At 38.3% G+C, this 14,922-nt stretch overlaps 1 protein-coding gene across 6 annotated transcripts in view; it reads left to right on the plus strand.

Moving 5' to 3' along the window:
- Positions 1-14,922, plus strand: part of PTPRQ (protein tyrosine phosphatase receptor type Q) — a 111,770-nt gene that overhangs the window by 46,971 nt on the left and 49,877 nt on the right. For all 6 annotated transcript variants that reach the window (XM_077934761.1, XM_028745577.2, XM_028745578.2 and 3 more), the window contains 12 exons: positions 119-400; positions 1,473-1,655; positions 2,202-2,303; positions 3,972-4,092; positions 5,625-5,785; positions 6,697-6,842; positions 8,248-8,416; positions 10,017-10,310; positions 11,040-11,315; positions 12,533-12,684; positions 13,777-13,918; positions 14,476-14,748. In XM_077934761.1, the coding sequence (XP_077790887.1) occupies positions 119-400; positions 1,473-1,655; positions 2,202-2,303; positions 3,972-4,092; positions 5,625-5,785; positions 6,697-6,842; positions 8,248-8,416; positions 10,017-10,310; positions 11,040-11,315; positions 12,533-12,684; positions 13,777-13,918; positions 14,476-14,748 (2,301 nt within the window). The remainder of the gene's footprint in view (positions 1-118; positions 401-1,472; positions 1,656-2,201; positions 2,304-3,971; positions 4,093-5,624; positions 5,786-6,696; positions 6,843-8,247; positions 8,417-10,016; positions 10,311-11,039; positions 11,316-12,532; positions 12,685-13,776; positions 13,919-14,475; positions 14,749-14,922) is intronic.

The raw sequence follows: 14,922 nt of genomic DNA on the forward strand, positions 1-14,922 counted from the left end.
TCTTACTGTAGCTTCTAGTTGTTCTTAAAGAAACTGAATTGATGTAGACAGATGTTTAATATGTGTGTGTGGGGACGACGACTCCAAGTGACTTTCTTTTATGTTTTCTAAACTAAAGAACCAGATTCACCACCACAAGATGTCGAGATATTAGAAGTGACTGCCACAGAAATAAGTTTGAGATGGTCACCACCTGAGAAGCCTAATGGGATTATAACTCATTATGAAGTCATGTATGATGATGCTAGTGCTTTAATTCTGAGAAACACAACAGCAACAAATCTTCTTTTAAATGGCTTGAAACCATATACTCTGTACAATATTTCTGTAAGGGCATTCACCCGCCTTGGGCATGGGAATCAGTCGTCTCCCCTGTTATCTGTAAGAACGGCTGATACCGGTAAGTGCAGGATTTTGGAATCCTTTTTTTTATCTCTGTGGCTTCCATTTTAAGCATCATTAAACTCCAGTGGATTTTCTTGCAGATAAGCATCATAGGGATTTGGGCATGAACCTGATATATCAAGGTAGCACATGTATTCGGTTTTGCATCTGGTATATTCTAATGTAGGGGATCACACTGCTATCCGTGTGCTAAGTATCAGATGGGACAGGGGACAGGAAAAAAATATGCTTTTCTCCATCCCACCAGCCCAGAGTAACAAGCCAGATAGATGGGCGGAAGTCATAGGAAATGACAATTCCTTGAATCTTGACTGGAATTACGCTGCTAAGCATGTTAAAGAGTATTGATAACAGTTAAGGAGATACCAACAATTCATCTTCTGCCTGCAGCCAGCATGTCTTCCCTGAAAGTTAGCCCAGGAAGAGAGGAGTGTCAGTCAAAACTGGGGGCAAACTCCTTTGCTTTTATGCAGTGGGGTTTTCTAGCACCCTGCCCTCACTACATACCCTAGTTGTCTCCCAGTAGGCTTTTTTGAGATTTGGGATACTCAAGAAAAGCTTGGGCTATACCAAGCTGGACTGCCATAGTACAAGGGAACTGGAGAAAATCAGTTGGAGACAGCTTCTGCCCAGTTGAAAAGAACTAAGCAAATACATTCATTACAAGGCAAATTAGACTAACAAGTGCTGATTATGAATAAAGACCTTCACACTCCTATCTGATATAATTTGGTTTGAAATAATATACTCTGTCTGAAAAAAATCATTTCCCTACTAGTGAACTAGGAATCTAACTAGATGATAAGAGACCCCATTGCGGTGTTTTTATACTAGATTTGAAGTTGCTAAGTGTAAAATTCTCCTTGGTTTTGTTTAAAAACTAAACTAAACTAAATCTGTACTGATAGGTCTGCAAGGATTACCAACTGGTTGGATAAAAGAGTGATGGTGGTTCTTGATGACTGGGATGGTTCACGCTTGAGTTTCAGTTGTTACTTCCTCAGTCATTATACACTTAATGATTATCTGAAATTTTAATAACTTTTCTCTGAATTCTTCCTTTTCAGTTCCCGAATTCCCACCACAAAACGTAACTTATAAGAATATCTCTTCTTCAGAGATAGAGCTATCATTTCTTCCACCATCTGTCCCGAATGGGATTATAGAGACATATACCGTATATCTCAGAGAGACTGATGGAACTGATGAAAGAACCATCAACACCACACATCTATCACTAACTATTACAGGTGACTGTAATATAGCAGCTTGTGACTTTAAAATGATAGTGTCTTCGCTGGTTTATTTTGCTTAGTTCATACTGTATAGTATATATTTAATAATATTGCTTTAGAATTAGATTAACAATAAAAATGATAGATGGGGGAATATTGTGTTGGAATAAATTTATCTGTGTTTACTATTTATTTTGTTTTGCCCTAATATTGGGGTGGGATAGAATCACATAAATATAAATTTTAAATAACTTGCAAAGGCAAGTTAATTAGTAGCCTGTAAAAGGCTTGTCAAAAAACAATTCAGTACTGTTTGTGTACCACTGCAAAACGTTCTTTGAATTTTGTGACTTTTATTTGTTGTAAAATAACAAAATAGAAATGGTTAAACCTTTATTTATTTAAGTTTTATTTCTGATTGCAAACTGAACTTTGAGGGACTTCTCTAAAATATGTGAAAGTAACAGAAAAAGCTACATATAACACACAAATATATATGTATAAATGTGTACCTAAAATTTCAAACATATACATATTATTAACAATTTATTATTTATTTAGGCTTAAAAATATATACAAGATATATTGTTGAGGTCTCTTCAAGCACTGTAAAGGGTGAAGGTCCTCGCAGTGCTCCTTTGCAGATGTTGACTGATGAAGATGGTAAGCTTTCTGTCATTGTCTAATTACAGTGTTTTATGCAGTTGACATCTTTAACATCAATTGGCTAAGCAGGACTGAAGGCACAGAATGTTGTATAAAAAAATCCAATTGCTGGGGGCGGGGGGACTGTCAGAATGTTTGTAGACAAACTTCTGTGTGGTATGGAAAAACAGGTAGTTTTATGTTGGCATTTGCTAATTTCAAAAAATTCCCATATAGCCAAAATTCAGTTACACAGTAAAGAAAGCAATACTGTACTATGACAAACAAACAAAAAATGTTTAGGGTGTTCTTTCTTGCAAGTACAGACTGTTCTGAACATCAGACCACATGCACCACATATTTCTCATAGTTGTGATCATGTTTCCAATTTGCATGCATGATTACACTATGACCTGAAATTTTGGTACACTATGCTGTTTTGTGTGAGTTAAAACAAACACAATTAAATGTTAATATTTCTGTTTCTGATGAAGTGTTCCATCATCTGTTGTTGTTGCTGTTGCTGTTTCTTAACACGTACTAAAACTTAAGATAGAATAGTTAAAGACCACTGGATGAGTTGAAATAGTTCAAATCAGATCAACCTTAGTTGTTGTTACTTTATACTGAATCAGACCAATGGGTCATGAACTGGCTAGGTGTTGGTCTTCTAAATCTGTGATAGAGATCTTTTCCAGTTCTAGAAAACTCCTCTTTTTACAAAAAGTTTTGTTTGCAAGTTAAACACAAATAGGGCACTCATTTGCTGGAATAGGAACAGGATCACCCTTCTGTTATCTGGGCTAACCCTGCCTGTCCTCTCAAACATCTACATGTTGAATTTGGCTATCTCTAAAGCAGGCATGGCCAAACTTGGCCCTCCATCTGTTTTGGGACTACAATTCCTATCATCCCTGACCACTGGTCCTGTTAGCTAGAGTTCCTGCTCTAAAGGAACTCTTAGGCAGATGTTGGAGCGATGCTAATGTGATGTTGAGACTGGAACCAGCAACATGTCCCCATCCATGCATAACACATGAATAGGGCTTACAAGACCAGGACTAAGTGTGTGTGTGTGTGTGTGTGTGTGTGACATGCTCTGCCAATGAGCTACACCTATCCCCCCCCCCATTGTTATATCGTCTTACTGTATAGTTTTACCACTGTCTTGATCAGGCTGAGTTTTAATTATCTTGAGTCTACATAAGATATAAACCTTTGACTCTTTTGAAATTTATTGGGGTTAATAAATAAACATGCTTCGTGCTGTTAACCATCCATCAGTAAAATGCTCAGCAATTTCCCCACCCTTTGGAGATAATATAATTATTTCTAGTTCAAAGGAACTATTTTACTGTAACTTACTTGCGTTCACAGCTATAAAGTTAATATTTCTATCACAAGGAAATGCAGCAATGCACTTGGAACATAGGTGAATCACAGTGACACACCCATTGCTCTGTTTTCTCATGAAATACTGTTTTCTATTGAATTGCAGAAACAGATGTCTTAACAGCACCATGCAAAATTGTCCCTTATTATCTCACTGCAAAACAAAGACAAAACACCTCAAACCAAATACCCTCCTTTAAACGCTAATTTATATGGATAAAATGCCATTTTAAGATTTTTTATTTATTTATCGCTGAAATTGTATTTAACATGATATTGTGTCCTCTCTTTAAGCTCCTAGCTCTCCTCCGCGCTTGCTCACAGTAAAACAGTTGTCTGGTGTCATTGTGAAGTTGTCATGGCAACCACCACTGGAGCCAAATGGAATTATCCTCTATTACACAGTTTATGTCTGGTAAGATTTTTCTAGAGATACGGTAAATAAGAATCTGTCACCTACCAGAAATTTTAAGCTGTTTTTTTGAACTCTTTACACTTGTTGATTATTATACATTTGTTATGCATGAGTTCTGGCTCATCACTTTAAACAACTAGACCTTTATGAATTAAAGCTGAGGTTTCTGCAGCTTTTTACACATTTTGCAGGCCAGTCCTCACTAGATTCTTGAAGTAATTTTGGATGCCAGTTTTCAAAAACAAGACGTTTTTGCCATCCAAGCTGCTATACTCTGTGCAACAATAGTGCAAGTGATGGCCATACGTTGACATCAAAAGCAGCCTTACACTGAGCCAGACCAATAGTCCATATAGCCTAATAACATCAGCGTTGATTGGCAATGATGGGGGGAAAGGGTGTGTGTGTTGGAGAAACAAATATCTATATGCATTGCCATATAATCTCGTAAATAGATGGCCCTTGTTTATTTGAATGTATTCCAGATTGGGACCATGGCATAGGGCAGACTTCCTCAACCTCGGCCCTCCAGATGTTTTGAGACTACAGTTCCCATCACCCCTGACCACTGGTCCTGCTAGCTAGGGGTCATGGCAGTTGCAGGCCAAAAACATCTGGAGGGCCAAGGTTGAGGAAGCCTGGCATAGGGAGATTAAACCCTTTCCCCTCACAGTGGTCACAATTCAGACCCTTCTCTGCCCCCGAACTACACACATTTGCTAGCTGCCCTAAAAGGAGAATTGCCAGTGTCAAATAGCAGCCACAAAAGATGGATGATCCACACCATATGTGTGATCAGCAGCGGCCAGAGGGATGAGGCAGTCACCCTGCTGACCCTGCTGCTTCTGTAGTTTATCTGGATAATGATAATAATAATTTTATTATTTATACCCTGCCCATCTGGCTGGGTTGCCCCAGCCACTATGTGTGGCTTCTAACACATATCGAAACTTAATAAAACATCAAATGTTAAAAACCTCCCTATGAGGTATGTATAGTTATTTATCTCCTTGATATCTTATGGGAGGGCATTCCACAAGGAGCGCACAACTGCCAAGAAGGCCCTTTGCCTGGTTCCCTATAACCTCATTTCTCACAGAGAGGGAACCGCCAGAAGGCCCTCGGAGCTGGACCTCAGTGTCCGGGCTGAACGATGGGGTTCAGCTCCTTCAGGTGTTTGGGGTGATGGCAAGGTTGGGGTTCAATGGATATTGTTGCAGGAGTTCTGGATTGGCTCCACTGCAGAGCATTCCACACAATCCTGACTTCAACCTTGACCTTCCTCAGCCTTGTCCAGGAAAGCTGCAGCAATGGCACTTTTAGGGTGGTCGCTCAGCCCTACAACAGCTATTGACTGGTGGGGGCAAAAGGTTAAATTCCCTCTCCCTTCATGACAACGGTTCCAGTCTGGATCATCACCTGCCCTCTATCTACCAGACAAAAATCAAATGGTGAACATCACTTCCTGTTCAAACTTCAGATGTGTTTGTGGACAACATCAGTGATTTATACATTTCATTTAATGCATTTAGGAATATAATTTCAAGAAGAAGCATTAATGTAACAGAAACCTCATTAGACATCACGGATCTTGAAAATAAGATGGAATATAGTGTTTATGTAACAGCAAGTACCAGATTTGGAGACGGAAATATAAAGAGTGACATGATCAGCTTCATTACCTCTGAAGGAGGTAAGAGTACGTTGTTGCCATAACTTAATTTTGTAATCTGGTTGTTGCTGCTTTTCCTTTGACTTTTCTTGTTGATTGTTCTTAATGACTTTTAAAGCTTTTATTATTGATCACTGGGAAGACATCATTCATTGTTCAGTATACAGACAATAATGTTAAAAAATAAACATTATTGTAAGTAAACAATGAAAGGAAGTATTTGATTTACTACTGAGAATGATCCCACCAGTATGCAGTAAATAAAATCTTATGCATCCAAATCACCTATGACAAGTAAAATAACTTGGTAATAGATGCTGCATGTAAATAAGTACCTTCTAAAAAGAACATGATTCTTTCCACTCATTCAGTTCATTCATTTCAGTTCTGTTCAAGTCATGTGCATTCAGAAACTTAATTTTTATTCCAATCAAATAAAGGGACATTTTCATCATATTGTTTCTCTTCACTCGGGGGGTGATCAGTCTTTCCTTCTCTGAGTTTGCTTTCCCTTCATAAAATGAAACGGGGGTGGAGGGTGGGAAATACATGTTGACAAAAATGATGTGGCTAGGAAACTACAATTCATATTTTTTTCAACAATGTTTAAAAATACTTTTTCTGATGTGTTCTCTTTGAACCTAAGCCTTTAATATGAACCCAATTTTTACCAAATATCTGTCGGTCTTTCAGATGTGTTTCCAGATAGCATGTGTCCTGTTGGTTCTTGTCTACCACCGTTTGCCCACATTATATGTCTTATCTGGAGGATGAGACTGAATTTAAAAATTATGAATAAATTTTGCATAGTGTGAAATCTCCCCAATTTTGCAGGGCAGGAAAATCAACTGTGTTGTATTATTGATTCTTTTGTGTAGCAGTTACATGCCAAAATGGCTCGTACAAAAGGTAAACGTAAACATGTTTTTCAGCTCCAAGTGACCCTCCTAAAAATGTGTGGTATAAAAACCTTACCTCTTCATCAGTACGAATCTTCTGGGATCCTCCTCAAAAGCCCAATGGAGTTATACAGTTTTATTCAATTTACTACAAAAATGATTCAGACACTTACATGCAGGTAAATTTCAGGGTTTTTTTTCTTTTCATTGAATTTCCATGGTAAAGATTGAATTAATTGTTTTGTAAATTTGTTCGTGATCACCATATGCATGAGGAGTAGCTTCATATTAATTTTAAACAGCCCTCAGAATGAGCCCATATCACAGTATGAAACATAAGCAAGCTTATGAATACACACATCATTACACATCTACCTACCCACAGTTTCACTGAAAACTGGTGAAGTTTGACTCCTTGTTTCCATGCCATTACAACACTCGTTAAACTATGGAATTTAAGGTTCACTTTCACTACCGTTTTAGTATAATCAAAGCCCCCTCTGGTGGCTGTATGAAGAACATAGCCATAACCTAACCTTTTGTGTGCTTAGAAATAGAAATTATATCCTTAAAAGCTTTAGTGTCATTACTGCAGTGGTGCTTGATATAGTTTCATTTGCTCAATAAATATAGCCACTGGATGCATTTTGTTATCTAAAGGTTTACAAATACAGGTAATTTTACATAGTTTTAAATATGTTAGTTTCTTGCTTAGCTAAGACACTAGTTTCTTGTTTAATATCAAATAAATAAATTTAAAATTTTAAAAATCCTTATCTTGGCCCAGTTTGCAACTAAAACTAAATCCATACACACTAAAACTAAACCAATAAACACAATACACCAATACATGTTTGTGTATGTGTACTCACAAGAAAAAATCATGGGTGCCATGCTGCTCCTCACATCATCCTGCTATCATGGTAAGGTAAAGGTAAAGGTACCCCTGCCCGTACGGGCCAGTCTTGACAGACTCTAGGGTTGTGCGCCCATCTCACTCAAGAGGCCGGGGGCCAGCGCTGTCCGGAGACACTTCCGGGTCACGTGGCCAGCGTGACATCGCTGCTCTGGCCAGCCAGAGCCGCACACGGAAACGCCGTTTACCTTCCCGCTAGTAAGCGGTCCCTATTTATCTACTTGCACCCGGGGGTGCTTTCGAACTGCTAGGTTGGCAGGCGCTGGGACCGAGTAACGGGAGCGCACCCCGCCGCGAGGATTCGAACCGCCGACCTATCGATCGGCAAGCCCTAGGCGCTGAGGCTTTTACCCACAGCGCCACCCGCGTCCCGCTATCATGGTACCTGAAGCTAAATTGTGGTTTTGCTTAGCATTATATCAGAAATGAGGCTTGTAGTTTGTCTTATTCCAGGCAAACCAGGCAGTAATTTACTCCCAGTAGTATTGCAGGAGGACCAGGGTAAAAGCAAAACTATCGTGATTTTTACAGTGAGTTTGCACATTTACACTTAACCATGGTTTCACTTAGTGTTACATGGCAACTGGGTCATCGTTTACAGAAATGGTTACTAGTTTGGTTTTAATTGTGCTTTTTTGTGCAAATATTTCCCCCCTACCTCTGCCCAGAATTTTACCAGTTACGCTATTGACAGTGGTGTCGACAATGCAACTTTGTCTACGGTATTAAGCAACTTGGCAAAATGGAGCCACTACACACTTTGGTTAAGTGCTAGCACAGCCTTTGGAAATGGAAACCAAACCAGCGAAATCATACATTTGTACACAGATCAAGACGGTATGCATTTTTTTATAAAAAAAATATCAAAATATATTGTAAAACTTGTAGAAATTATTCTGCTAAGGAAGGATTTGGCAGGATTGCAATATGGTAGTGATGGTACCACATTATGTGCCCCTTTTAAAGGCATCTATGGTACTCATACAGTGGTACCTTGGGTTACAGACGCTTCAGGTTACAGACGCTTCAGGTTACAGACTCCGCTAACCCAGAAATAGTACATCGGGTGAAGAACTTTGCTTAAGGATGAGAACTGAAATTGTGTGGCGGCGGCATGGTGGCAGCGGGAGGCCCCATTAGCTAAAGTGGTACCTCAGGTTAAAAACAGTTTCAGGTTAAGAACGAACCTCTAGAATGAATTCTTAACCCGAGGTACCACTGTATAGTTATTTCTCTGTCCCAGGATTTATGACATTCCTCCCACCAGAGATTCAACTAGATGTACAATAATCAGATTTAAGGTGTATCTCAATTCACTATTTTTAACAGACCACCTTGTTATCAGACTCTCTTTGATGTGGACCTAACTACTGTATTCCACAGTGCACCTGTTTTGGCTAAAACTAGTCTCTACCCATCTGCTCTGCAGATTTTCACAATTATATTTGTTTCTTCCTTGTCCTCCTCAGACATACTGTCTCTATGCCCCTGTTTAGACTTAAGGGGTTGCAAAGTTTTCTCATCATTATTGCTCCTAGGAGTGTGGCTTCGTTCCATTCTCAGTTTCTAATAAAGCAGGTGTAGGCAGATTGCTTTTATTTATTCATAATCCCATATACAGGCTTTTAACCTTTGGGATTTATCCCTGAAATTCTATTTGACAGTCTAATAATTATAATTATTAGTGGAATGCTAAAACTCAATTTTCAGTATGAGGTGTGATCTCTATCCTGGAAGCAAGTCTTACTGAAATCAGTGGACTTACTTCCATCTAAAAACGCGTAAGAATCAGAGGATATAATGGCACATGCCTCACCAACCATGGTTTTGCATTTTAATGAGATGTTTAATAAGCCTTCATTACCAAATTGATCCCCCAAGAAATCTATATTTAACCCTTGTTAGATGAGGGAATATAAAGCAAAAATAAAGCCATCTGCTTAAACTCAATAAAAGCTCTGTAACATCCAGACTATATGAGTTGCACGGTGTGCGTTTTCCAATTTGCAATTGTGTGTGAAGGACAAAATGGTCCCTCATATACAAAGCTTCCTGACTGCTGGGAAGAGAGAAGACTAAACAATAAACTTACTCCCAGGCATGCTGGTTTCTATACACGGGGACATGTTTTGTTTTGAATACAAGGGAGCTTTGAACAATGTTTTCCTCTGCCTTTATCATGCTTTGGCTAAAGAACTCATCCACATACACTGAATATATAGCATGTGCTGACTTTTAGAACAGAAGACTAGAGTTTTTTATGTTTATAAAAGTAATTGTCTTTTCAAAAAATGAGTTAAGTATCATTAATCTGGAACATTTCAGGTTGAAACCAATGTGAATTACTTCCATCCTTAGTGCTTGTGTATAGCCACATGTAAGTATAAGAGAACAGAGTGCATACAGACCCTTTAACTTTTGCTTATTTGTGCTATAGTTCCAGATGGACCTGTGGAACAGCTGGCCTATCAAAACATTTCTTCCACTGCTGTAAATATAAGCTGGATGCCCCCAGCCCAACCTAATGGAATGGTCTTCTACAAGGTTTCACTGACAATGCAGGAAGCTCAAATGGACCATGAGATTATGTCACTCATTTTGAATGATACAAATGTGGTTCTTCTTAATTTGGAAAAATATACCAGTTATCTTCTAAAAATCACTCCAGCAACAGAAAACGGAGTATCTGAAATGCACACTGCTAGTCTGCACATCCGAACTGAAGAAGATGGTATGTTCCATACTTTGTTTTGTTCTTGTTCCTTAAATATTGGGTTTGTCCAGGCATGGGCAATGTGTGACTTGGAGTACTTCTGTGAGGACTATGGCCTTTCTGTACAACACAATGTAAAGAAGCTTAAAATGTGATGGAAAACAATTTCTGCAGAATCAAAACCAAGGGAAGAGGTAAAAAGATAAGCCAACTTCAAAGCTGTTGTGATGTTAAAGTCTCATAACCAGGATTTTTCAAGGCATGGGTACAATTTTGCATGTCTAAAATATCCATTCAGTGTAAGGTTATAGGAAAAACAAAGCACTGCACACCTAATTTTTGTAAAAGTGTGTAAATTAAGCTTGGATTTCTGTGTGGAAGTAAGTGGCATGGGCTTACTTCAGAACAGATTGGTCTGCATGCTAATTTGCAAGTTAGCTTATGGTGCTGTATCCTGTAATGTTGCCCTGTGGTGTTTGCCAAGATGTCCAGCCTCTGTTTAGCAAAATCTTAGTTTTTTTAAAAAAAATCACTGTAATATTGTCTCATGAAATTATTTTAATCACTTTAAACTGAATTAATTATAGGTGGTTAAGAAAAGAATGGGCATGTCATTACTGTTATGTGTGCTGCAGTTCTGCATTTAGATAATGAAAGAAAAAGTGTGTGTGTGTAGATGCTTATTAGAGATTTCACAATAAAGTTTTTTCAGCAGTTTAATATTTTCCCCTTTATCTATTGATGCAGTTCCAGAATCTGCACCAATTATGACATCTTATAAAAACATTTCGTCTACCTCAGTGATGTTATCCTGGGATCCTCCAGCCCGGGCAAATGGCATCATAATAAGCTATGTCTTAAAGCTGCATGGACTAGATCGAAATGATTCTTTCACTACTTCCAATAACTCAGTTGTCTTAGAAGATCTTTCACCATTTGTACTCTATAGTTTTTATGTATCTGCAAGAACTGGAAAAGGGCTCGGCCCATCCACTGTTTTGATGTTCTTCACAGATGAGTCTGGTGAGTAATTAGTTTAGGTGCCAGCAAGATCATTAGATACAAACTGAGTTGAATGTTAATATTTTTTTACTTTAGACAAGGTTTTGTTATCTTAATATTTGTTGTCCATGCAGTGTAGAACACTTATTGAAGTAGGATCTTCTTCTGAACATACAGTGAGGGGAGAAGGTATTTGATCCCCTGTTAAATTTGCCCATTTTCCCTCTGATGAAGAAATGCCCAGTCCATAATTTTAATGGTAGGTTTATTGTAGCTGTGAGAGACAGAATAACAACAGGAAAATCCCCAGCTTTAAACTCTTGAGGCTTTCAATCCATGGAATCTCCAAGTAGGGACACCAGTCTGAAACCCCAGAGATCTGCTGCCAACCTGTGTGAACAACATTGAGCTAATACTTGTGCTAATACTTTGTATGAGGGGCAGCATTCTATGTTCTTATTTTTCTGTGATGGGAAATATACCTGTTAGCTGAAATATCAAATTAGGTGATGTGATAGCAAGGAAATGAGGATTACACTGACTCTGGTGGTTTCTAAATTGACTGTTAACATTGTTTTAATCATTGTGACCTGTACCTATCAAGATTATGCTTTACTGGAAAAGAAGGTAAAATATTCTACATGTTACACAGATTGAGAATATAGGGAGATCTATTTTAAGATGTTCTTTTAGCTCTTCCTCTAGATGAAAGTCAAATACTGCAAAATCACGCAATGTAACTTCTCTTTTAGACTCTTGAGCGGTTTTTGTTTTTAGCAAGGTGAAGCCTCTCCAATGATATATTTGTGCTATGATGTGTGAGGTACAGTACCAACATAGTTGGTATTCCCCAAGCAAATCACTTGCAAGGTGGCATGGCAAGTTTTAGGAACAAGACTAGAAGTTTATTTTAATTGATTTGACTTAGCGATTCAGCTGACTAATTTTCTCTTTGCCTGAAATTTATTATTTGATTGTTTCACTGTTTGTAGCAGTGAAAATGAATAGATCTTCCAGTTTCTTACAATTACTCTTTACAGAAACATACATCTCTGAAAAGCATATCAAACAGATTGAAAGAAAAATTATCCTAATAGAACTAATAGCATTGCTATATTGGTCTGAAAGATGTTAAATGAATGCATGTCAAATCTCTAAGAGTGAATTGCTTTTACAAAATATCTGTATGTACAAGTAGGATATACAGTGTTACAGTTAAATGATGTTTCCTTTCATAGTTCCACTGGCTCCTCCTGAGAACCTGACAATTGCCAATTACACATCTAATTCCGTATGGCTGAAATGGAATCCAAGCCCTCAACCAAATGGTGTTATTCAAAGATACGTTTTTAACATTTTGGATAACTGCAGTCAAACTACATTTTATCAGGTTTGTAACTCTAATGCTATATTCATACATATAATTAATATTATTAATTAAGATATATATATATTGCAGTTCACGACTGAATTGTTACTAGGAAATAAGACCTCAAAACTATTCTGAACTATGCCCACTATAAAAAGGAGCTTTTAGATTTCATACAAGAAATTTTTGAAAGGAAAGTGCTCCCAATTTCTTGGATTTGCTTTAAATCGTTCACATGCCCTTTGTGAATTTAAGGCAGTTGTACAAAGTAAATCAAAGAAGGCTATTTTTTAACCTGGACACTTCTCATTTTCATAATTCATGCCTTTACAGACTTGCCTATATATGTATGACCAGTGGTGAATTGGGTTAGTTTATATTTTACAATAACATTTCATCCAGCTTATTGGACAGGAGTCACACCTTAAGAATTTTTTTTTTGGGGGGGGGGAATAGACTAAATAAACAAGCAGTGGGGAAGCTTTGACCCATGGGACTGATTACACCCACCTGACCTGTGAATATAGTCCACAAGGCCCTGTCCATCCCCTTGATGGGAATGAACTTAGCATAACTAGGATGATGCCAGTTATTGCTGTTGTGAATGGTCCTTAAATTGAATTGTCACGGGCTGTACTTATGGCATTGTGATTTGACCCCATTGTTTCCATTCCCCCCTCTACAATTCCATATATACCTAGCCAACTGAGCCTAACGTGTCATTTATCTAACAAAATGGACTCTAATTCATGAAAGCTAATGCCATACAGTGGTACCTCAGGTTACATACGCTTCAGGTTACATACGCGTCAGGTTAAAGTCTCTGCTAACCCAGAAATAGTGCTTCAGGTTAAGAACTTTGCTTCAGGATGAGAACAGAAATCGGGCTCCGGCGGTGCGGCAGCAGCAGGAGGCCCCATTAGCTAAAGTGGTTCTTCAGGTTAAGAACAGTTTCAGGTTAAGTACGGACCTCTGGAACGAATTAAGTACTTAACCTGAGGTACCACTGTATTTAATTTGTTAGTCTTTAAGGTGCAACAAGTCTCTGTTTTCAATTCTGTGGAAAATCTTGCAAAAATAGCAATTTTATAGTAATTGCTTTCTTCATCTAAGAACATTTCAGGTTCACACAATGAAGCTAATATTCTTGGACTAGAACCGTTCAACACTTACTTCATCAGTGTTTCTGCATTCACAAAAGTTGGAAACGGCAATCAATTCAGCAATCTTGTTCAGCTGACCACAAGGGAATCAGGTTAGCTTGCTTGAAATGTAATACTATTTGGGGTTTTCCCCCCTGCACACTTAAGAAACCTTAAGTTATGGGGCAATCCAGGGCAAGTTCACTTTCAGAAGTTGGTTTAGGACTTTTACCTCTCCTACTAGGCAGGTTGTCTGTTATAGGAGCATACTGTCTCTCAATTTGTCAACCTTGGCTTCCTTCAGTTTCCTACATCAGATGGACTGGGAGGACTCCTCTGTAAGCAGAAAGGCTATCATCTTAGTTGAGGTCCTTGTCTCTTGTGCAACAAAATTCATGAAAGCTGTCATTAACCCAGCTGTTGCTTGTTGAAACCCATTTGTGTAAGTCTATTGTCCCTCTTTCTCTTTGCATTGCGGCACAGTGCTAAACCAAGGCCTTCCCTCGATAGCTCTCTCGTCAAGAGCTCTAGTTATGCTGTCATCTCAAATAGCTGGAATGCTTGCCCCTTGCTTGTAACATTACCATGCTCGTACTGAAGTATACTCTAATGCAACTGCCCTTTCAGTTTTGTAGGAATGTTAACCTATGGTGCATGTTTCTCTTTGAAGCTCCAGATATTGTCCAGAATATCCAATGTACTGCAACCAGTTGGCAGTCAGTCCTAGTCCAGTGGGACCCTCCTTTGAAGTCAAATGGGATTATTACCCATTACATCATAACATTTGGAAAGAATTCAACAATCTTGTCTTCTGATAATGAAACAGTGCATACTTTCAGAGACTTGTTATCAAATACCTCTTACCAGTTTAAAATACAGGCTGTGACAGCTGCCGGGGGTGGAAAGGAGCAGCTATGCAATGCCAGCACATTTCCAGAAACAGGTAACAATTCTTGTGGTTAAAATTGCACTTGATGTAAATAATATTTTCTCTACTCACATTTACTATGGCAAACATGCCAGGAGTAACAACAAGAAGAAAATGGTCATTATTAGGTCAACATATTCTTAAATATATGTTCACATGAATTGTTTTCTGTTGAGTTGCTACCACTTG

The sequence above is a fragment of the Podarcis muralis genome, chromosome 10, assembly GCF_964188315.1.
Source record: "Podarcis muralis chromosome 10, rPodMur119.hap1.1, whole genome shotgun sequence".
In the NCBI taxonomy this organism is placed as follows: domain Eukaryota; kingdom Metazoa; phylum Chordata; class Lepidosauria; order Squamata; family Lacertidae; genus Podarcis; species Podarcis muralis.